The sequence below is a fragment of the Zootoca vivipara genome, chromosome 6 (assembly GCF_963506605.1).
Source record: "Zootoca vivipara chromosome 6, rZooViv1.1, whole genome shotgun sequence".
Classification (NCBI taxonomy): Eukaryota; Metazoa; Chordata; class Lepidosauria; order Squamata; family Lacertidae; genus Zootoca; species Zootoca vivipara.
Window position 1 is genome coordinate 5902880 of NC_083281.1, and position 23922 is coordinate 5926801.

Here is a 23922-nt window from a genome sequence, read left to right on the forward strand (position 1 = left end):
ATGGGCGAATTCAGTTCGGGTGACTATCATATCTACTACTGTGGGCAAGAATCCCGTAGTAGAAATGGAGTGGCCCTCATAGTCAACAAAAGAGTGGCAAAAGCTGTAATGGGATGCAATCTCAAAAATGACAGAATGATCTCGATACGAATCCAAGGCAGACCTTTTAACATCACAGTAATCCAAGTTTATGCACCAACTACCGGTGCTGAAGAAAGTGAAATTGACCAATTCTATGAAGACCTACAACACCTTCTAGAAATGACACCAAAGAAGGATGTTCTTCTCATTACAGGGGATTGGAATGCTAAAGTAGGGAATCAAGAGATAAAAGGAACAACTGGCAAGTTTGGCCTGGGAGTTCAAAATGAAGCAGGGCAAAGGCTAATAGAGTTCTGTCAAGAGAACAAGCTGGTCATCACAAACACTCTCTTCCAACAACACAAGAGAAGACTCTACACATGGATATCACCAAATGGGCAGCATCGAAATCAGATTGATTATATTCTCTGCAGCCAAAGATGGAGAAGCTCTATACAGTCAGCAAAAACAAGACCTGGAGCTGACTGTAACTCAGATCATCAGCTTCTTATAGCAAAATTCCAGCTTAAACTGAAGAAAGTAGGAAAAACCACTGGGCCAGTAAGATACAATCTGGATCAAATCCCTTATGAATACACAGTGGAAGTGAGGAACAGGTTTAAGGATTTAGATTTGGTGGACAGAGTGCCTGAAGAACTATGGATGGAGGCTCGTAACATTATACAGGAGGCAGCAACGAAAACCATCCCAAGGAAAAGGAAATGCAAGAAAGCAAAATGGCTATCCAACGAGGCCTTACAAATAGCGGAGGAGAGGAGGCAAGCAAAATGCAAGGGAGATAGGGAAAGATACAGGAAACTGAATGCAGATTTCCAAAAAACAGCAAGGAGAGACAAGAGGGTCTTCTTAAATGAGCAATGCAAAGAAATAGAGGAAAACAATAGAATGGGGAAAACCAGAGATCTGTTCAAGAAAATTGGAGATATGAAAGGAGCATTTCGTACAAAGATTACCATAATCAAGGACAAAAGTGGTAAGGACCTAACAGAAGCAGAAGACATCAAGAAGAGGTGGCAAGAATACACAGAGGAATTATACCAGAAAGATATGGAGGTCTCGTACACCCCAGGTAGTGTGGTTGCTGACCTTGAGCCAGACATCTTGGAGAGTGAAGTCAAATGGGCCTTAGAAAGCACTGCTAATAACAAGGCCAGTGGAAGTGATGATATTCCAGCTGAACTATTTAAAATCTTAAAAGATGATGCTGTTAAGGTGCTACACCCAATATGCCAGCAAGTTTGGAAAACTCAGCAATGGCCAGAGGATTGGAGAAGATCAGTCTACATCCCAATTCCAAAGAAGGGCAGTGCCAAAGAATGCTCCAACTACCGCACAATTGCGCTCATTTCACACGCTAGCAAGGTTATGCTTAAAATTCTACAAGGCAGACTTAGGCAGTATGTGGATCGAGAACTCCCAGAAGTGCAAGCTGGATTTCGAAAGGGCAGAGGAACCAGAGACCAAATAGCAAACATGCGCTGGATTATGGAGAAAGCTAGAGAGTTCCAGAAAAACGTCTACTTCTGCTTCATTGACTATGCAAAAGCCTTTGACTGTGTCGACCACAGCAAACTATGGCAAGTTCTTAAAGAAATGGGAGTGCCTGATCACCTCATCTGTCTCCTGAGAAATCTCTATGTGGGACAAGAAGCTACAGTTAGAACTGGATATGGAACAACTGATTGGTTCAAAATTGGGAAAGGAGTACGACAAGGTTGTATATTGTCTCCCTGCTTATTTAACTTATATGCAGAATTCATCATGCGAAAGGCTGGACTAGATGAATCCCAAGCCGGAATTAAGATTGCCGGAAGAAATATCAACAACCTCAGATATGCAGATGACACAACCTTGATGGCAGAAAGTGAGGAGGAATTAAAGAACCTTTTAATGAGGGTGAAAGAGGAGAGCGCAAAATATGGTCTGAAGCTCAACATCAAAAAAACCAAGATCATGGCCACTGGTCCCATCACCTCCTGGCAAATAGAAGGGGAAGAAATGGAGGCAGTGAGAGATTTTACTTTCTTGGGCTCCTTGATCACTGCAGATGGTGACAGCAGTCACGAAATTAAAAGACGCCTGCTTCTTGGGAGAAAAGCAATGACAAACCTAGACAGCATCTTAAAAAGCAGAGACATCACCTTGCCGACAAAGGTCCGTATAGTTAAAGCTATGGTTTTCCCAGTAGTGATATATGGAAGTGAGAGCTGGACCATAAAGAAGGCTGATCGCCGAAGAATTGATGCTTTTGAATTATGGTGCTGGAGGAGACTCTTGAGAGTCCCATGGACTGCTAGAAGATCAAACCTATCCATTCTTAAGGAAATCAGCCCTGAGTGCTCCCTGGAAGGACAGATCGTGAAGCTGAGGCTCCAATACTTTGGCCACCTCATGAGAAGAGAAGAATCCTTGGAAAAGACCTTGATGCTGGGAAAGATGGAGGGCACAAGGAGAAGGGGATGACAGAGGACAAGATGGTTGGACAGTGTTCTCGAAGCTACGAACATGAGTTTGACCAAACTGCGGGAGGCAGTGCAAGACAGGAGTGCCTGGCGTGCTATGGTCCATGGGGTCACGAAGAGTCGGACACGACTAAACGACTAAACAACAACAACAACAAATGTTCCATCATTTTAACATATCAAAACTTGACTTCCTTCCCCCTCTTTCTGCGGTTCCCTAAATTTATTTTTAATATCTTCTGCATATTCCAAATTCACAAAATTTGCTTATTTATTTGACTACTTCAAATATATTCTCTTATGAAACTGCAGTACACTAGCCCTGCCAGTATTCTTATATGTTTACAGTTTGTCTGTAAATATTCAATAAACATTCTTTTATAAAAAGTTTGTTGTCTTGATTTCTTTTTCTTCTGGTAAGTCTCGCCATTTCTGCATATTCCATAAGGTTTCTGCATCTGTTTTTTCCCTTTGCGGGGACTTTTTTCTTTTTTCCAGTCTGTTGTTGTTGTTTAGTCGTTTAGTCGTGTCCGACTCTTCGTGACCGCATGGACCAGAGCACGCCAGGCACTCCTGTCTTGCACTGCCTCCCGCAGTTTGGTCAAACTCATGTTCGTAGCTTCAAGAACACTGTCCAACCATCTCGTTCTCTGTCGTCCCCTTCTCCTTGTGCCCTCAATCTTTCCCAACATCAGGGACTTTTCCAAGGATTCTTCTCTTCTCATGAGGTGGCCAAAGTATTGGAGCCTCAGCTTCACGATCTGTCCTTCCAGTGAGCACTCAGGGCTGATTTCCTTAAGAATGGATAGATTTGATCGTCTTGCAGTCCATGGGACTCTCAAGAGTCTCCTCCAGCACCATAGTAAAATTCTTGCCGCTGTAGTAGCATACATAAATAAGCTTCTATACCACTGATGGCCAAACTTGGGCCTCCAGCTGTTTTGGGACTACAACTCCCATCATCCTTAGCTAACAGGACCAGTGGTCAGGGATGATGGGAGTTGTAGTCCCAAAACAGCTAGAGGGCCGAGTTTTGCCATCACCCAGGTGGCGCTGTGGTTAAACCACTGAGCCTAGGGCTTGCTGATCAGAAGGTTGGCGGTTCAAATCCCTGTGACGGGGTGAGCTCCCGTTGCTTGGTCCCAGCTCCTGCCAACCTAGCAATTCGAAAGCACGTCAAAATGCAAGTAGATAAATAGGAACCGCTACAGCGGGAAGGTAAACGGCGTTTCCATGTGCTGCTCTGGTTTGCCAGAAGTGGCTTTGTCATGCTGGCCACATGACCTGGAAGCTATGCGCCGGCTCCCTCGGCCAATAATGCGAGATGAGCGCACAACCCCAGAGTCGGTCACGACTGGACCTAATGGTCAGGGGTCCCTTTACCTTTACCTATTACAGTTTAGGTAGTTCTGTCCCTATAATTCCCACAAATTTCAACATGCTGCTGTGTGGCACCCACAGGGACATAGGGCCAAGGATCACAACCATTAATATTAATATATTTACACGAATCTATTATTGTGCCATCGAATCTAACTCACACCTCATTTTTAAAAACTTTGAAACTTGAAAAGTATGTGTTGTGTCAGAGTTGTTTTTCCAGCCTGCAATCGAATTGAATGTGCGCCCTATTTTTTGTGACGTGATTTGGCAAAAAAAAGGTAAGCATTATGTTTGAGTAAATATGGTAATAATCATAATCATAATCATAATATTTGTACCCGGCTGGGTTGCCCCAGCTACTCTTGCACTTTCCAGTACTTATAAAAAACATCAAACATTGAAAAGCTTCCCTATACAGTGGAACCATAACAATAATACTGTACAGTGGTACCTTAGTTCTCCAACGCCTAGGTTCTCCAACGCCGAAAACCCGGAAGTAAGTGTTCCAGTTTTCAAACAATTTTTTGAAGCCGAACGTCCGATGCAGCTGTCGGCTATTGTTTCCGGGGCACCTGCACCAATCAGAAGCGGCGCCTTGGTTTTAGAACATTTCAGAAGTCGAACGGACCTCTGGAATGGATTGAGTTTGGCGCTTTTGTTTTTGCTACGGTATTTATTTATTTTTTTGCATTTCTGTGGCATTTTCGGTTGATTTGTTTTTGTGACTGTGTGGAACCACGTTCAGCTACTGATTGTGTGACTGTGGAAATGGATAAAAGCCCCCCATCCAAACAATGGCTATCATCAGTGCAGGTAAGGAAAAAAATATTTTAATTTTTATCATCTACAATACTGTCTTTTTTTTTATAGCGCAGTACAATGATTATTGCTTTCATTTTATGAATCAATGGTCTCAATGGATACTAAAATTCATGTTAAATTGCTCTTTTGGGGTTGTTTTTTAAAAGTCTGTCTTAATCCGTTTTGCATTACTTTCTATGGGAAAACGTGCCCTGGTTTGGGAACGCTTTGGTTTTGAAACAGACTTCTGGAGCGGATTAAGTTTGAGAACCAAGGTACCACTGTCCAGGGCTGCCTTTAGATGTGAGGTTGCAAGGAACCAGGCAGAGGGCCTTCTCGGTGGTGGCGCCTGAAGACATCTAAAGGCAGCCCTGTTTAAGGAAGTTTTTAAAGTTTGATCTTTTATTGTGTTTTTAATATCCTGTTGGAAACCACCCAGAGTGACTAGGGAGGCCCAGTCAGATGGGCGGGGTGTAAGTAATAGCATTATCATTATTACTATTATTATTAGTCCACCTAACCTCAGGCTTGGCTCTGTGTTTGGTGTGGAGATAATAATCTGGTCCTTAATATTGCCAAGACCAAGGAACTGGTGGTGGACTACAGGAAGAAAAAGGTGGGCATTCAGCCCCTGTATATTGGGGGGGACCAGGTGGAGAGGGTGGCTGTATAATAATAATAATAATAATAATAATAATAATAATAATAATAATAATTTATTATTTATACCCCGCCCATCTGGCTGGGTTTCCCCAGCCACTCTGGGCGGCTTCCAACCGAATATTAAAAACAGTACAGCCTCAAACATTAAAAACTTCCCTAAACATTTAAGTTCTTGGGTGTTACCATCGAGCAGCGTATGACCTGGAGGGCGAATACCACTGCTCTGGTGAAGAAGGCCCAGCAGAGAATATATTTCCTCAGACAAAAGAACAAGCTGAGTGAGAGACTGCTGGTGTCCTTCTATCTACCGAGGCTCCATAGAGAGCATTCTTACATAGTGTATCTGTGCTTGGTTTTCCAGCTGCACAGTCATGGACAGGAAAGTGCTCCAGAAAGTCATAACCACAGCCCAAAAGATTATCGGCCATCCTCTCCCATCTCTGGAAGAACTATACAACTCCCGTTGCCTTAAAAAAAAGCAAGTAATATTTTACAGGATTCATCTCATCCTGGATATAGTCTTTTTGCACCGTTGCCTTCGGGCAAGAGATACAGAACAATTAAATCAAGAACGAATAGATTAGAATAATAGAATCATAGAATCATATAGGTGGAAGAGACCACAAGGGCCATCCAGTCCAACCCCCTGCCAAGCAGAAAACACCATCAAAGCATTCCTCATCAAAGCATTCCTGACAGATGGCAGTCAAGCCTCTGCTTAAAGACCTTCAAAGAAGGAGACTCCACAACACTCCTTGGTAGCAAATTCCACTGCCGAACAGCTCTTACTGTCAGGAAGTTCTTCCTAATGTTGAGGTGGAATCTTCTTTCTTGTAGTTTGAATCCATTGCTCCGTGTCCGCTTCTCTGGAGCAGCAGAAAACAACCTTTCACCCTCCTCTATATGACACCCTTTTATATATTTGAACATGGCTATCATATCACCCCTTAACCTTCTCTTCTCCAGGCTAAACATACCCAGCTCCCTAAGCCGTTCCTCATAAGGCATCGTTTCCAGGCCTTTGACCATTTTGGTTGCCTTCTTCTGGACACGCTCCAAAAGAGATTAAAAAACAGTTTCTATCCAGGAGCTATAACCATCTTAAATGCTGTAACTAAATAATATTATCTTGGGGAGTTGTGATGGGTGTGTGAGTGTGTGTGTGGCTATTGTGTTTTTTTTATGGGATGGCATTCAATTTCATTGTATTATGTGCAATGACAATAAAGTATCTCTCTCTCTCTCTATCTATCTATCTATCCATCTATCTATCTATCTATCTATCTCTATCCATACTGACTGGAAGCAGCTGTGCAGGAGTTCAGGCAAAGAGTCTTTCCCAGCGCTACATAGAGATGACAGGGATTTAACCCTTCTGCATGCAAAGCAGGTGTTCTGAGCTGCAGCCCTGCTCTGCTCATATACCTGGGAATAAAAACCATACAGTATAGCACTGGATGGATGGAGACAAACCCAACTCTGGCTGATGTTTGCACTTTTGGCAAAGGCCACTAGGTGGCGTCCCAGTGCTAGCGATGGATGGGGGAAAGGTTTTCATCCCAGAACCAAAATAAAAAAAATTCCTTCAGTAGCACCTTCAAGACCAACTAAGTTTTAATTTTGGTATGAGCTTTCGTGTGCATGGACACTTCGTCAGATACACTGAAACAGAAGCCACCAGACCCGTATGTATATTCAGAGGGTGGGGGTGATGGGAATGGGTGATGGGCTGATAGAAGTGGTAAACCTGCAGATGACTGTTAACGACTGTTAATGACTGCAATTGGTCTTGCGGGGGGGGGGGGAGCAAGGGCTGAGGTGCTAAGGAAAGCTTGATCATGTAAAATGAGATAAGAATCCCATGTCTCTGTTCATTCCAGGTGGCTCCATGGTTTAAAGCTTGCTAATGAGTTGCAATTCAGCAACTCCTCTTTCCAGTCTGTTCCTGAAAATTTTCTGTAATAAAACAGCTGCTTTGAGATCTTGTATAGAATGTCCTGGGAGATTGAAGTGTTCTCCTACTGGTTTCTCTGTCTTGTGGTTCCTGATGTCAGATTTATGTCCATTTATCCTTCGGCGTAGGGTTTGGCCTGTTTGTCCAATATAGAGAGCTGAAGGGCACTGTTGGCATTTGACAGCATACACCAGAACCGTATAATTGTAGAGTTGGAAAGGACACCCAGCGGTCATCTAGCCCAACCCCCTGCAATGAAGAATCTCAGTTCAAGCATCCATGACAGATAGCCACCCAACCTTTACTTAAAAACATCCAGCCACTTCCCGAGGGAGACTGTTCCACTGCCGGACAGCTCTTAACATCAGAAAAGTTATTGCTGATGTTTAGACTCTTGTACTGAGTGCTCCCTGGAAGGACAGATCGTGAAGCTGAGGCTCCAATACTTTGGCCACCTCATGAGAAGAGAAGAATCCTTGGAAAAGACCCTGATGTTGGGAAAGATTGAGGGCACTAGGAGAAGGGGACGTCAGAGGATGAGATGGTTGGACAGTGTTCTTGAAGCTACGAACATGAGTTTGACCAAACTGCGGGAGGCAGTGGAAGACAGGAGTGCCTGGCGTGCTATGGTCCATGGGGTCACGAAGAGTCGGACACGACTAAACGACTAAACAACAAAGTCTCTTGTAACTCAGAAGCCACTGGTTCAAGTCATACCCTCCAGAGCAGGAGAAAACAAGCTCGTTCCCTCTTCCGTGTGAAAGCCCTTGAGATATGGGAAGATGGCTCTCCTATCTCCTCTCAGTCTCCGCTTTTCCAGGCTAGACATACACAGCTCCTTCAACCGCTCTTCATAAGGCTCTGTTTGATCATTTTGGTTGCCTTTCTCAATGCATGTTCCAGCTTGTCAACATCCTTCTTAAACTGTGGTGCCCAGAACTGGACACAGGACTCCAGGAGGTGTGGTCTGACCAAAGCAGAAGACAACAGGACTCTGACTTCCCTAGACGTCTGTTGATACAGCCTAGAATAGTATTGGCCTTTTTTTTTGCTGCCCTTATCTTCCAAACTTTCATCAATCCCGAACTGTCAAGCATTATTTATTTATTTATTTGTTGAATTCATATACCGCTCTATACCCAGGCCAGGTCTCAGGGCAGTTCATAGAATAAAATCAAGATATAAAACCAGAAAATACCTAACAAAAAGAAAAACAACAACCCAATACCCTTCCCCCAGGAAAACACACATTTTAAAAGGGCATAGGGTGTAACAAAGGCCTGGTTAAAAAGGAACATTTTTTCCTGGCACCCAAAGGTGTACAATGAAGGCACCAGGCAAACTTCCCTGGGGAGAGCATTCCGCAGAAGGGGAGCCCCACAGAAAAGGCTCCGTTCTCGTGTTGCCACCCTCCGGACCTCTTGAGGAGGAGGCACACAAAGGAGGGCCTCGGAGATGATCTCAGGGTCCGGGTAGGTTCATATGGAAAGAGGCGGTCCTTGAGGTATTGCGGTCCTGAGCCGTTTAAGGCTCTACAGGTCAGAACCAGCACTTTGAATTGGGCCCGGAAACTATTTGGTAGCCAGTGCAGTCGGACCGGGATCGGTGTAATATGCTCAAACCGTCTTGCCGGCCGGTGAGCAACCTGGCTGCTGAATTCTGCACCAGCTGAGGTTTCCGAACCGTCTTCAGAGGCAGCCCTACATATAAGCTTTGCAAGACCTGAGTTGCTAGGACAAAGCAGCTGCCTTTGCAAGACCTGAGCTGCTGCATCGTCGCTGCCACGGAGCTCGTGAACCACCAGGGAAGGAGAGTCCTGGCAAATCAAAGCTCAGCGGCCACTCAGTGAGTTGTTTCACCGAAGTTTCTCTTTCACCTTTTCGAACATGAGGCAGATAAACCTTGCCAAATCGGGGCCGTCAGACCCCTCCAACTGGAGGTCTTGCAAAGATTGCGAAGGCCGGCTTTTCCTGCTTCTGCCCTTTTTGCATTTGAGGAGGCTGCTTTGCTGCCAATTTCCTGGCATAGCTCAGCTCCAACTTCCCTTAATCTGCAAAATGGCCCCCAAAGCTCAAAGCAATGACAGAAGAAAGAGAAGTTAGCTGCAACGAGAGCTAAATGTGTCCCCCAAACCAGAATTTCCAACCTCCACTTTTCCTTAGGAGAAATTTCAGTGTTTGCTTGTCCTTGATTTTTTTTTAATTGCTTTATTACATGTCTTTCCCTATAAGGTCCCGGGGTCAGCTGCAACAATTTAAAATACAGTGGTACCTTGGTTCTCAAGTGCCTTGGTACTAAAATGCTGAAAACCCAGAAGTTAGTGTTCTGGTTTTTGAACAATTTTCGGAAGCCGAATGTCCGATACGGCTGTCAGCCATTGTCTGCACCAGGCATCCCCAAACTTCGGCCCTCCAGATGTTTTGGACTACAATTCCCATCTTCCCTGACCACTGGTCCTGTTAGCTAGGAATCATGGGAGTTGTAGGCCAAAACATCTAGAGGGCCACAGTTTGGGGATGCCTGGTCTGCACCAATCAGAAGCCACACCTTCAGAAGGTTGGTGAATTGAATCCCCGCGACGGGATGAGCTTCCATTGCTCTGTCCCAGCTCCTGCCAACCTAGCAGTTCAAAAGCACGCTTACCTTCCCGCTATAGCGGTTACTATTTATCTACTTGCATTTTGATGTCCTTTCAAACTGCTAGGTTGGCAGGAGCTGGGACCAAGCAACGGGAGCTCACCCCGTCACAGGGATTCGAACCGCCGACCTTCTGATCAGCAAGCCCTAGGCTCAGTGGTTTAACCACAGCGCCACCTGGGTCCCTATATATAGAAAGGAGCAAAACCGTGATATTTTAAGGAGCAGGCTAGCAGGCGGGGCCCATGACTTACATCCTAGGAGCCTACGGTACACAACACAAAACACTGTTGCCGTATGTAGGTTTTATTTTATTTGTTTTTTTATCTTATATTTTGGAAATGTACATCCATTTTGTTTTTCCCTTTAAATTTTTTTGGGGCCCCCAAGAGAGTGGGGCCCTAAGCTATAGCTTGTTTAGCTTACACGTATATCTGGCACTGGTTCAAAGGACGCAGCGCAGAAACAGCAGCTTTGTCCAACTCAACTCTCGAAACTGAAAGCCTAGAGTCTCCTTTTTCCAGCTGCGAATGGCTTTGGCAAGCGGTAAAATGAGACCAGGCTTCTGAGACTGTTTCTGAGGGCTCTGATGTGAGCTTCATCCGTAGATGATGCATCTGTTTTTTTTCCCCCGCCAGGGCTTTCCGGGAACCGGGGAGGGGTGTCCCCATAAAAGGAAGTAACCTTTCCTGTGTGCAGCCTCGGAGGAATGTGGTCAAACCAAATGCAAAACTCAGAAGGTTTGCAAAAGAGGAACGTAACTCCAATGGTTAAATGCTGGAGGACAGGCAGATATGACAAATAAATATAAATAGTTACGGGAGACATCGCAGCCTCAATATCCAGCTTTTGCCTCCTTCACTTTCTCATAAACTCTCTCACAGAATTGTAGAGTTCGAAGGGACCTCAAGGGCAATTTTGTCCAGTCCTCGGCAATGCAGAAAGTGCCCCCGATTCTTAGGAATTCGAAGAAGAAGAAAGTTCACACAATTTTTAAACCAGCGGTTAAAATCTGTTTCGGTCGACCCAGTCTGCCATTTTGGTTCCAAATGGCGTCCACTTGGATCGAAACGAAGGAAACGGTTCCCTGATCTCGGGAACCGATGTCCTTTATGCCATCTCTTTTTTGTATATATATATTTTATTAAATTTTCTGTTTTACAATTTAAAATACGCATTTTTACATCCTCAAGATACCATTGACTTCTATTCTTCTCTTTCCATGGTTCATTTCACAAATTGTATATCCCTGCATATTTTACAAGAACTATACCATTCATTATTCCATTATTGCATCAATCAAAACTTGTTTACACTGTTGAATTTCTCTTCATGCTGCCAGCATTTTCAGTTGTATACATTTATTTCTCATATAGAATCATAGAGTTGGGAGAGACCACAAGGGCCATCCAGTCCAACCCCCTGCCAAGCAGGAAACACAATCAAAGCATTCTTGACATATGGCTGTCAAGCCTCTGCTTAAAGACCTCCAAAGGAGGAGACTCCACCACACTCCTTGGCAGCAAGTTCCACTGCCGAACAACTCTTGCTGTCAGGAAGTTCTTCCTAATGTTTAGGTGGAATCTTCTTTCTTGTAGTTTGAGTCCATTGCTCCGTGTCTGCTTCTCTGGAACAGCAGAAAACAACCTTTCTCCCTCCTCTATATGACATCCTTTTATATATTTGAACATGGCTATCATATCGCCCCTTAACCTTCTCTTCTCCAGGCTAAACATACCCAGCTCCCTAAGCCGTTCCTCATAAGGCATCGTTTCCAGGCCTTTGACCATTTTGGTTGCCCTCTTCTGGACACGTTCCAGCTTGTCAGTATCCTTCTTGAACTGTGGTGCCCAGAACTGGACACAGTACTCCAGGTGAGGTCTGACCAGAGCAGAATACAGTGGTACTATTACTTCCCTTGATCTAGATGCTATACTCCTATTGATGCAGCCCAGAATTGCATTGGCTTTTTAAGCTGCTGCATCACACTATTGACTCATGTCAAGTTTGTGGTCTACAAAGACTCCTAGATCCTTTTCACATGTACTGCTCTCAAGCCAGGTGTCTCCCATCCTGTATTTGTACCTTTCATTTTTTTTGCCCAAGTGTAGTACTTTATATTTCTCCTTGTTAAAATTCATCTTGTTTGCTTTGGCCCAGTTGTCTAATCTGTTAAGGTCATTCTGAAGTGTGATCCTGTCCTCTGGGGTATTAGCCACCCCTCCCAATTTGGTGTCATCTGCAAACTTGCTCAGGGTGCCCTCAAGCCCATCATATTGAATAAACATTTTCCAATCTTCTCTAAACGTATGTTCTTCTTGTTCTCTTATTCTATATTTAAGTCCATGCGTGTATTCCATCAGCTTAAGTTGCTATTCTTTTTTAATTGGGACCTCACTTGTTTTCCATTTTTGGGCTAACAAAACCTGGGCCGCAGTAGTGCCATATATCAATAACCTTTTTTGACACCTGGGAATGTCAGTCTGAATTATCCCCAGTAGAAAGGACTCTTGTTTTTTGGCGAAAGTACTTTTAAACATTCTTTTCAATTCATTATGGATCATTTCCCAATATTCTTTTACCCTTTTGCAAGTCCACCACATATGAAAGAACGTTCACTCCGCCTCTTGGCATCTCCAGCACTTATCCGATTCAGCCTTGTACATCTTAGCAAGCCTAGGTAAAGGTAAAGGTACCCTTGACCGTTAAGTCCAGTTGCGGACGACTCTGGGGTTGCGGCGCTCACCTCGCTTTACTGGCCGAGGGAGCCGGTATACAGCTTCCGGGTCATGTGGCCAGCATGACTAAGCTGCTTCCACCCACCATGTTGGGCCTTAGCCCCTCCCCTCCAGCCTCCTGGCCCCACCCCTGCACCCACCACGTTGTGACTTAGCCCCGCCCCTCCTGCTGCAAGCTCCCACCACGGTCCTGGCCCTCAACCCACCAAGTTGCACCTTAGCTCCACCCCTTATTCACCAGCTCCCACCTTGGCCCCGCCCCTCAACCCACCAAGTTCTGCCTTGGCCCCGCCCCTCCAGCCTCCTGGCCACACCCCTCCACCCACCAGGTTCCACCTTAGCTCCACCCCTTATCCACCAGGTTCTGCCTCTTGGCTCCGCCTCTTGGCCCGCCACCTCCCACCTTGGCCCCATCTGGCTCTGCTTGGCCCCGCCCCTCCAGCCTCCTGGCCCCGCCCCTGCACCCACCAGGTTCTGTCTTAGCCCCGCCCCTCCTGCTGCCAGCTCCCACCACGGTCCTGGCCCTCAACCCACCAAGTTCCACCTTAGCTCCACCCCTTATTCACCAGCTCCCGCCTTGGCCCCGCCCCGCAACCCACCAAGTTCTGCCCTGGCCCCGCCCCTCCAGCTTCCTAGCCCCGCCCCACCACCCACCAGGTTCCGCCTCAGCTCCACCCCTTTATATGGCTGGTTCCGCCTCTTGGACCACCAGCTCTCACCCTTGGGGGTGGTCCTTTGGGTTCTGTTATGATGCCCGCCTGTCCTGGCCTGACTCTGACTCACCCCTGGCAAGCTCCCTTTCCCAGGCTCAGAGCCCCGAAACCGAAACCCCACAATTCTTGGAGGGCATCTGAATGCTGCCGGTCCTGGCTTGGCGCCTTGGCGGGTTGAGCAAGGCCAGGTTTCCCCGGAGCAAACTTTCCTTTCTGCTACTATTTCCTCTCCTGCCTCCTGCCCCCCCCTGCCCCACAAAGAGGGAAGTTGAGCTTCCCCTTTTCCCCTCCCCACAAGCAAAGTCAAGAGTCCCAAGGTAGAAGGCAGACGTCCCGAGATCTCTGCGAGAAGCACCCGCTCTGCAGGTAGGGATGGGGGGTGGGTGGGTGGGGTGGGGTGGGTGAGGGGGTGCTAATCGCAGTATTGAGGGCCTCTCTGCCCTCAAGGGGGTGGGTATCAGTGCTGAAACTGTCGACATGTGAGCTATTGAGTCGGACCATTTGGCTCAGCGTTGTCGGCACAGGCCGGCAGCAGCTGCTCTCCCGGGTTCCCTGGCTTGGCGGAGGTGGATGGGCAACCCCAGCCCTACCTATAAATGTCAGGATTCGCACCCAGGACTTCCCACGTGCAAAGGATGAGCTATGATCCTTCCCGTGAAGGCATCTCAAGGCCCTAGTCCTCACGAATAACCATGGAATCATAGAATTGTATAGCTGGTTGGGACTCCAGTTTGCTGCAGTGCAGGAATCTCAGCTTAAAAGGATTCTTGGCAGACGGCCATCCAGCCTCTGCTTAGAAACCTCCAAGGAAGGAGAGTCCACCACCTCCCGAGGGAGACCGTCCCACCACCACTGAATGACTCTTCACGTCAGAAGGTTCTTCCTGGTGTTGAGCCGGAATCGCCTCTCTTGTAACTTGAAGCTGTGGGTTCGAGTCCTGCCCTCCAGAGCAGGAGAAAACAAGCTTGCTCCCTCTTCCGTGTGAAAAGCCCTTGAGATGTTTGAAAAGGGCTCTCATATCTCCTCTTTCCCGGGCGAAACATACCCAGCTCCTTCAACCGTTCTTCATCAGGCTTGGTTTCCAGACCCTTGGCCGCCCTCCTCTGCACACTTTTCTGCTTGTCCGTATCCTTCTTAAAATGGGGCACCCAGAACTCGGCACAGTATTCCAGGTGTCGTCTGACCAAGGCAGAACAGAGAGCGCGACTTTTACTTCCATTGTAAAAAAAAAATTATTTTACAAGGCTGTTAATTGCACTTCACCAGATGTTAACCTATTACAGGATTTGTAAGAATGGATTCCAAATATCGTTGAATTTGTCCATGGCAAGTCTGGCGTTAATATGTTGTTCCTATATTGCGAGTTTGTATAATGCTTCGATTATTTTTATTTCCCCAATTCAACAGTACAGTATCAGCCTTTTTGCCGTGGTTAAGGCAGGCACCCCCAAACTTCGGCCCTCCAGCTGTTTCGGACTACCATTCCCATCATCCCTGACAACTGGCCCTGTTAGCTAGGGATCATGGGAGTTGTAGTCCCAAAGCATCTGGAGGGCCGAAGGTTGCCTATGCCTGGGTTAAGGACATGGAGAGTCCATTTGTATTGTCCTTTTTGTAAGGTTCCACATGCTAGGCACATAATTCAAGTGGATATTTTGCTTTGTAAATGTAAGGTTGTTCTGTATGGTTCTGTGGGTGGTTTCGGTTACCTTCTGCCAAAAAATCTTTCAACATAGGACAATGAAAAAACATTTTTAAAAAGGCTTCTGGGAGTCTGACATTATTGCAGTTCCCCTGGTCCTGTGCAAGTATTACTCTTAGGGTCGTGGGTTCGAGTCCCACGTTGGGCAAAAAGGGGGTTGGACGACTAGTGGTCGCTTCCAATGCCACAATTCCATGATTCAGCTAAGATGTGTGAAGCAGGAACTGACCCAAATTGGCTCCACGCTTGGGCCTGATCAGGGAATGGTGGGAATAATAATAATAATAATAATAATAATAATAATAATAATAATAATAATAATAATAATAATTTATTTGTACCCCGCCCATCTGACTGGGTTTCGCCAGTCACTCTGGGCAGCTTCCAACAAAGATTTAAAATACATTAAAATGATACACATTAAAAACTTCCCTGAACTGCCTTCAGGTGTCTTCTAAATGTCAGGTAGTTATTTATGTCTTTGACATCTGATGGGAGGGTGTTCCAAAGGGCGGGTGCCACTACCGAGAAGTCCCTCTGCCTGGTTCCCTGTAGCTTTCCTTCTCGCAGTGAGGGAACCACCAGAAGGCCCTCGGTGCTGGATCTCAGTGTCCGGCCTGAATGATGGGGGTGGAGACGCTCCTTCAGGTCTACTGGACTGAGGCCGTTTAGGGCTTTCAAGGTCAGCACCAACACTTTGAATTGTGCTCAAAAACGTCCTGGGAGCCAATGTAGGTCTTTCAGGACCGGTGTTATGTGGTCTCCCAGTCACCGCTCCCAGTCACCAGTCTAGCTGCCGCATTCTGGATTAGTTGTAGTTTCCGGGTCACCTTCAAAGGTAGCCCCACGGAGAGCGCATTGCAGTAGTCCAAGCGGGAGATAACCAGAGCATGCACCACTCTGGCGAGGCAGTCTGTAGCAGGGAGGGTCTCAGCCTGCGTACCCGATGGGAAGGGGTCTTCACTGCCAATGGGCCCCCCTGCCTACCTTTCCTTCCCCACATTCACCGCGGCCGCCTCCCGCTTTCCAACTTGTGTCTCCGCAGGATGTGGAGACTCCTGGCGACCGCAGTCTTCTGCCTCCTTGGCCGGCCCGTATACCCCAAGTGCCCTCTGTACAACCAAACCCACCCCCCGGAGGCTCTGGCCCGTTTCTTCCGGGACTCTGCGGAAAAGCTGGCACTCGCTGGCTGTGGGGTCCCTAAAATCCCGGACGATACCACCTTGGGGCCCCAGGTGGAAGAGCTGGACTTGTCCCGGAACGACCTCCGAAGCTTGCCGGACAGTTTCCTGAGCCGTGCCGCCAAGGTGAGGAAGCTCCACCTGTCGGACATCGGCCTGCGGGAGCTGCCTCCCCAGTTCTTTGCCAATGCCTCCGGGCTGAAGGAGCTGTGGCTGGAGAACAACACCCTCCGCTCGGTGCCAGCCGGGGCGTTCCACGGCTGCCTGGAGAAACTTGCCGTGGATTGCCAGTGCCCCGTGGCCGGGAGCGTCCTGCCTTATTGCCAAAACTGCTCCGCCGACACCGAGTGCCTGTGCTTCACCTTGGAAGGCCGGGCCCAAAATGTGACCGACTTCCACGCCCAGCAATGCCAAGGCATGCCCGGTTCGCTCTATGCTGCCATCGTGGTGCCCATTGTGGTTGTGGTCCTCCTGGCTGGACTGGTGTGTTTCCTGATCCGGAGGAAGGTGACGGCTGCCATCAGCCACGACAAGAGGGGCTCCACTGCCTCGGAGGGGGTCCACGGGCAGCCGCGGTACATCAGCCACGCCGGTCCGCAGGGCGACGCAAGCCACAGCTGCCACGCCAACTACGAAAACATCGACCACGGAGCCGGAGCCAGGCAAGGCAAACGGCGGGCCAGCAAGCCGTCAACAAGCAGGTAAGCTTTTTCTTTTAAAAATGATTTCATTTTGGCCTTAGAATCATAGAATTATAGAATCATAGAGTTGGAAGGGACCACAAGGGCCATCCAGTCCAACCCCCTGCCAAGCAGGAAACACCATCAAAGCATTCCTGACATATGGCTGTCAAGCCACTCCTTGGCAGCAAATTCCACTGTCGAACAGCTCTTACTGTCAGGAAGTTCTTCCTAATGTTTAGGTGGAATCTTCTTTCTTGTAGTTTGAATCCATCGCTCCATGTCCGCTTCTCTGGAGCAGCAGAAAACAACCTTTCTCCCTCCTCTATATGACATCCTTTAATATATTTGAACATGGCTATCATATCACCTTCCTGGTTCCTTCCTGGTTCCTGAAAACTTTAAGGAAGAATGGGGATTTATTTATTTATTTATTTAGGCAGGATTACTTTGGCAGGATTGTAATAACACTTGTGATGTAACGGGTATTATAGAGGTTTTTTGTTTTTTTAAAAAAGATAATAATAATAATAATAATAATAATAATAATAATAATAATAATAATAATAATAATTTATTTATACCCCGCCCATCTGGCTGGGTAGAAAGCCTTCAGCTTTTGTTGGGACTACAACTCCCGTCCTCCCTAGCTAGCAGGACCAGCGGTCAGGGATGATGGGAATTGTAGTCAGAAAACAGCTGGGGGGGCAAGTTTTGCGAGAACCTGATTTAGAAAGTGGAAGAGAGGTGTCAGCAAACCCTCCCTCCGAAGCAGGATGTCCAGACTTCCTCCAGAAGACTTCCCTCCAACCCAGAGGTCAACCCAAGAGAAGAATCCGAATGCAAACTCTCCTAAAACGCTGACTATCAGCAATTTGGGCTGCGGCGGCTGTGGAGGTGCTGGCTTTTGCAGAAGAAGCTGAGGGAGAAACGAGATTTCGCCTGCGGTTTTTAAATGAGCGACAGGGATCTCGTTTGTGCTCCTCGCTTCTTTGCGGAAAAGCAGAAGGCAGCTGTCTTCCGAAAGCAAAAAGCAAAAAGAGCAGCTGTTCTTATTTGTGCATCGCATCGCGGAGCTGCGGAACTCACTGCCACAGGAAGAAGGGTCACCCAGCAACTCGGAGAGCTTTTAAAAAGGATCAGACCAGTATACCTGAAGGAGCGTCTCCCCCCCCCATCGTTCTGCCCGGACACTGAGGTCCAGCGCCGAGGGCCTTCTGGCGGTTCCCTCGCTGCGAGAAGCCAAGTTGCAGGGAACCAGGCAGAGGGCCTTCTCGGTAGTGGCACCCGCCCTGTGGAATTATTATTATTATTATTATTATTATTATTATTATTATTATTATTATGCACGAAGGATCAAGGCTATCCACAGTGACTAGCCGCAGTGGCTATGCCCTGCCTCCCCTGTTCCTCCGTTGCTGGTGGCATGTGGGTCTTAAAAGAGGGCAATCTCCTGGCAGACCTAGACTGAGCCTTGTAGTATATAATGGTAACTGACAATTTACATAGAAATATGATTAAAAAATAAATAGAAGAAATAGGTAACTGTGCGGTAAAAGTGTATTTAACAGATAACGTACAATGAGAATGTTTGGAAGTCTTTTTAAAACCTCAATCACCTTTTCTTCTTTTTAATATATATATATTAATTTTTTCTCTTTCTCCTTTTCTTTTCTTTTTCATAAATTGTATTCTCATGTGTACTGTGAGGTATACAAGGTATTTTTGCTTCAGTTGCCATCATTTTCTTTTTTGTTACAAAAGAAAAACGGAGAGCGTTGTATAAATGTTGTATAAACGTATGTTTTTTAAAATAATAAAGATCAACATGCCGGGGGGGGGGGGAGAGCCATCTTTTTGGCCACTGTGAGGACAGGATGCTGAGCTGTGATGTGCCCCCTTTGGTCTGATCCAGCCGCTTGCGGGGCTCTCCTTAGTTTCATTATGGTTCCTATGTGGAGCCTCCATGGACAGACGCAGTCTACCTTAGAGTGGCAGAGAACAAGAGTGGGAGAAGGCGGTGGCTCCGACATCCTTGTGGGGCTTCTCATTTAGGGCATCTGTGAGGATAAGGATGCTGGATCTAGCAGGTCTCTTTTTAGATTCCCCTCTTTCAGAATTTGCACCCGAATTTTGCGATGCAGCTCCCCAACTGGTCAGCACGGCCCCCCCCCCAAAAAATAGCATATATTGGGATGAGAGTGGGCAAAATGCATATATCCCTGAGAATATCATGCAGCCCATTAGAGGAAATTGTGAAAATGTGTACAGTAGCCCAACCTGCCAGCAGAACTGTTCGTGTGCAACAAAACGCTGGTGAATTTTCACGAAGATCTTTCGTTTCTTATTTTTTGAAAATTGCGGTAGAAGCGTATGGGGATTGGGGAAATGAGAGAAATGAATAGAAAGTGAAACTGCATATAGAGGAATATATTGAGAGGGAATGCCACAGAGATGTTGGAACAGCTGTCAGTTTTGCACTGGGCTAGGAGATCATCCCAGGCCGTGCGTTGCATAATCTGGCGGTGTCAGAAGTGGCCCAGGGGAAAGAAACTCAGTCTGGAAAAAGCAGTGGATCCGACCTCTCCCTCCTTCCCTCCCTCCGGACCTGCCCCCAACACAGCAAGCCGAGGGGCATCCATTGTGGGGACAGAGAGTAATTTTTCTCTTCCATGGTTAGCAATACCAATTGTCGCTGAGTCACAGAGACTATTGGATGTTGAGACAGGATCTTGTGAGCCGAGCGTTCGTGCGCATCCGTTCCAAAGGTGGCGGCAGAGTCACACGCCCAGCCCAAGACAGCTCCCGCTCTTAGCTAATTTCCGATGGGGCAATTTGCTCGCTCTGAGCTGACAGGAAAAGATGTGGGGTTCCCCCCCTTTTTTTGATGTGTGTGCAAATCCGCAGGGTGCAACGCAACCGCTTGTTCCAAGGAAACTGGGAGGGACTGCAGCTCAGGGGAGGAGTACTTGCTTGGCATGCAGAAGGCATCTGGTTCAAGCAGGTTGCCTCAAATTTCAGCAGTGACACCAAAACCATGAACGTTTCAGTTGCAGCCGCCGCCGTGTTGCACCTGAGACTCAGCCTCACCATTGGGGAAAGACTTTCTGCCTAATAATAATAATAATAATAATAATAATTTATTTTTTTATACCCCAACCATCTGGCTGGGTCTCCCCAGCCACTTTGGGCGGCTTCCAACAGAACATTAAAATACAATAATCTATTAAACATTAAAAGCTGCCTTCAGATGTCTCCTAAAAGTCTGGTAGTTGTTTTTCTCTTTGACATCTGATGGAAGGGCGTTCCACAGGGAGGGCGCCACCACCGAGAAGGCCCTCTGCCTGGTTCCTTGTAATCTCACTTCTCGCAGGGAGGGAACCACCAGAAGGCCCTCGGTGCTGGATCTCAGTGTCCGGGCAGAACGATGGGGGTGGAGACGCTCCTTAAACCCTGGGCAACCTCTGCCAGTCTGTGTAGACAGCATTGGCATCTTGCTTTGGCCTTAAATTATAAGGACCAGAATCTTGCTTTATCTGGAGGTCCGGGGCTGCTCAGATGACAAGACCCCCCCTCTCAGCTTCAAAGATGGGGTCCAAAGGAAAGCAGAACAAGACATTGGGCACCAACTGGGCTGCAGAAGTTGCCGGAAGGAAGCAGACAAGGCGCCATCCAACTGCCTTAGGGACTCTGCTCTGGATTTGTGTAGGGCCACAGATATGCCCCACCACCACCACCACATTTTTGGAGAAACGCCGTCCCCGAAATTGCTGTCAACTCCTTTGGAGAACTTCAGTTTCCCAGGACCCCCTTGTCTTTCCCAAGGCTCCTTCGCTGCTCGGGAGCCAAGGGGAAGTTTGGGAGCCAGGGGAAGTTTGAACTCTCTTTGCAGCGAACGACCCTGCAATTCATTTAGCAACAAACAAACACTTAAAGTAGAAGAAAGGAAGAAGGCGGCTCAGGAAGGGAGACAGTGCAGATAAAAGAGAGGGATCTGAGCCTGTTTTCGCTTGCAGAGGAAGCCCCTAACTCCCCGAGGGTTTGAGGCCCATCGGCTGCCCTCCCCTGGTTTAGCCAGCCAGTCGAAGCTGTTTCCCGGGATTGTGGCCGCTGTCGCCTGCTGACAGCTTCCAGGCAGTGGCGTAGCTAGCCGCCTGGCTGCCCGGGGCGGCAAACCCAAAGGCACCCCGCTGGGGGGGTGTCCGTCACGTGCATGCGTCGCGTGTCATGACACATGTGCTATGATGCACAACGCACAAGTCATGACGCACGACGCATGCGCACACAGGAGGCATACGACGCGGCAAACCCTGCGAGCAAGCTGCGGAGTGAGGCAGTCTCACTTGCATCGGGGCTTCTCCTCGATGGTGGCGGCCGTCGGAGGTGGTCAGCCCCGCCCAGCCTCCTGCCCCTCCATTACTACGCCACTGCTTCCAGGAACTGCAGCTGAGAGCTAAGTGCAGGGTGGTGACCGTAGATGGACGAACTACCCCAGAAGGAGCGGGACATGCCCCCCCATCAGAGGTACTGCCCCGCCCCTAACACTCCACACACCCCTTGCTAATCATAGAATCATAGAATTGCATTGGCTTTTTTAGCTGCTGCATCACACTGTTGACTCATGTCAAGTTAGTGGTCTACCAGGACTCCTAGATCCTTTTCACATGTACTGCTCTCAAGCCAGGTGTCTCCCATCCTGTATTTGTGCCTTTCATTTTTTCATCCCCCCCCCCATTTTTCCATTTTCATTTGTGCCTTTCATAATATCGCAATGTAATCTGTTATGCAACCCAAGGTGGTAGTTATAACCTTTAAGAAACAAAAAACAAACCACTCCTTCAATTTCTTCCTTTTCTTGTCCACAGATTGAGCCCCGAAGCCCCTGATCCGGACGTCCCCCATGACGACCAGCCTGTCTATGCCAACACTCAGGATCTGTATTACAACTACAGTGGGGGACCCACCCTGGGAAACGCAGAGGATGACATTTATATTGTTCCAGATCAGTGACCCACATAAACCCCACACCGGCTAGCTCCCCACCCCAAGGCATATGATGGTTTTATGGCAACTGGTGTATTCACTGCTTCTCTGGTAGAACACCCCCCCTCAGTCCCTTCCTTCCTTCCTTCCTTCCTTCCTTCCTTCCTTCCTTCCTTCCTTCCTTCCTTCCTTCCTTCCTTCCTTCCTTTTCTTTTTCTTTCTTTCCTTCCTTCCTTCTTCCTTCCTTCCTTCCTTCCCTCCCTCCCTCCTTTTCTCTTCTTTCTTTCTTTCTTTCTTTCTTTCTTTCTTTCTTTCTTTCTTTCTTTCCTCCCTCCTTCCCTCCCTCTTTCTTTCTTCTCCCTCCCTCCCTCCCTCCCTCCTTCCCTCCCTCCCTCCTTCCTTCCCTCCCTCCTTTTCTTTCCTTCCTTCCTTCCTTCCTTCCTTCCTTCCTTCCTTCCTTCCTTCCTTCCTTCCTTCCCTCCCTCCCTCTCTCCCTCCCTCCTTCCTTCCTTCCTTCCTCCCTTCCTTCCCTCCTTCCCTCCCTCCCTCCTTTTCTTTCCTTCCTTCCTTCCCTCCCTCCTTCCTTCCTTCCTTCCTTCCTTCCTTCCTCTCCCTCCCTCCCTCCCTCCCTCCCTCCTTTTCTTTCTTTCTTTCCTTCCTTCCTTCCTTCCTTCCTTCCTTCCTTCCTTCCTTCCTTCCTTCCTTCCTTCCTTCCTTCCTTCCTTCCTTCCTTCTCTCTTCTCTCTCTTCTCTTCTCTTCTCTTCTCTTCTCTTCTCTTCTCTTCTCTTCTCTTCTCTTCTCTTCTACCTTTAAACAGAACCTTGGAATGGCAGAATTTTAAGGGGACCCCAAGAGTCCCCTAGCCCAACCCCCTGCAATGCAGGACTCCCTGACGGCTGGCCATGCAACCTCTTTTTTCCGAAAACCTCCAAGGCAGGAGCCCACGACCACCAGCAAGTGCTTTCTAATGCTTAAATCGGGATTTCTTCTCGAATCTGTTGGTTTGTGTCCTACGTTTGCAGTTCCCCTCTTTGGCCCGCGGGGGCAGCCTCTCCACGCTATAATGGGACCATCTCAACCTCTGAAGTGTAGATCTCTGTAAGTTAAGTGTCACGGAATCCTTGGAGTGGGACCCCCAAGGGCCATCTAGCCCAACCCCATGCGATGCACAAAGCGCAACTCTGCACCTGCGCATTTCATGATGCCTTTGTGCTAGTGTATGGGCATCGATGCTCACGAGCTCTGCAAAAGAAGCACGCACGCACGCATGCACGCACACACACCACTGTTCCCCAATGATGTGTTTTTCTTACTAGGGACCTAAAAGACTTATGGGACCTGTCTCTCATGCAAATGGATGTAAATTTAGGCCAATTTTGGGGTGGGGGGGTGGGGCAGGAATGCTTGCTGTCCAGGCGAACGCAGAGGAGTGCGGACAGAGCTGGATGTCGGAAGGCTCAGGACCGGACATGAAGGATAGGAACCGGCACAGAGTTAACTGGTGGAACTCCTTTCCACAGGAGGGCCACCAATTTAGGACCGGCCAATTGATGGACGATCGCTCTTCTCTGCCTCTGTGAATGGAGGCAGCGACGCTTCTGGACCCCAGTAGCTGGGAAAGCAGGAGGGAGAGGCGCTCAGAATTACTGTTTGTGTACATATTAAATCTCAGCCGAGTTCTGCCCAGTGTCTTCCTGTGACTCATCTCTCTCTCTCTTTCTCTCTCTTTGGGGATGCAAAACACACACAGAAAGTCCCCGGTTCAATTCTCGGCAGCATCCCCAGGTAGGACTATGAAGGTGCCCCCCCTCAGTGGAACCTCCATGGATAGGTGCAGCCTACCTTAGAATAGAGCAAGGGAGGGAGGAGGCTGCCGCTCTCATCTCCTGCTTGAGGACTGGACAGATTCACGGAGGAGAGAG

General features: G+C 47.9%; 1 protein-coding gene across 1 annotated transcript; it reads left to right on the forward strand.

Moving 5' to 3' along the window:
- Positions 1 to 13721: 13721 nt before the first annotated feature.
- On the forward strand, positions 13722 to 22170 carry LOC118087760 (leucine-rich repeat-containing protein 25-like). The gene is made up of 3 exons (XM_035120715.2): positions 13722 to 13819; positions 16201 to 17037; positions 21882 to 22170. Exons 2-3 carry the CDS (start codon positions 16202 to 16204, stop codon positions 22024 to 22026), a joined length of 981 nt encoding a protein of 326 aa, XP_034976606.2. The 5' UTR covers positions 13722 to 13819; position 16201; the 3' UTR covers positions 22027 to 22170.
- Positions 22171 to 23922: the final 1752 nt, after the last annotated feature.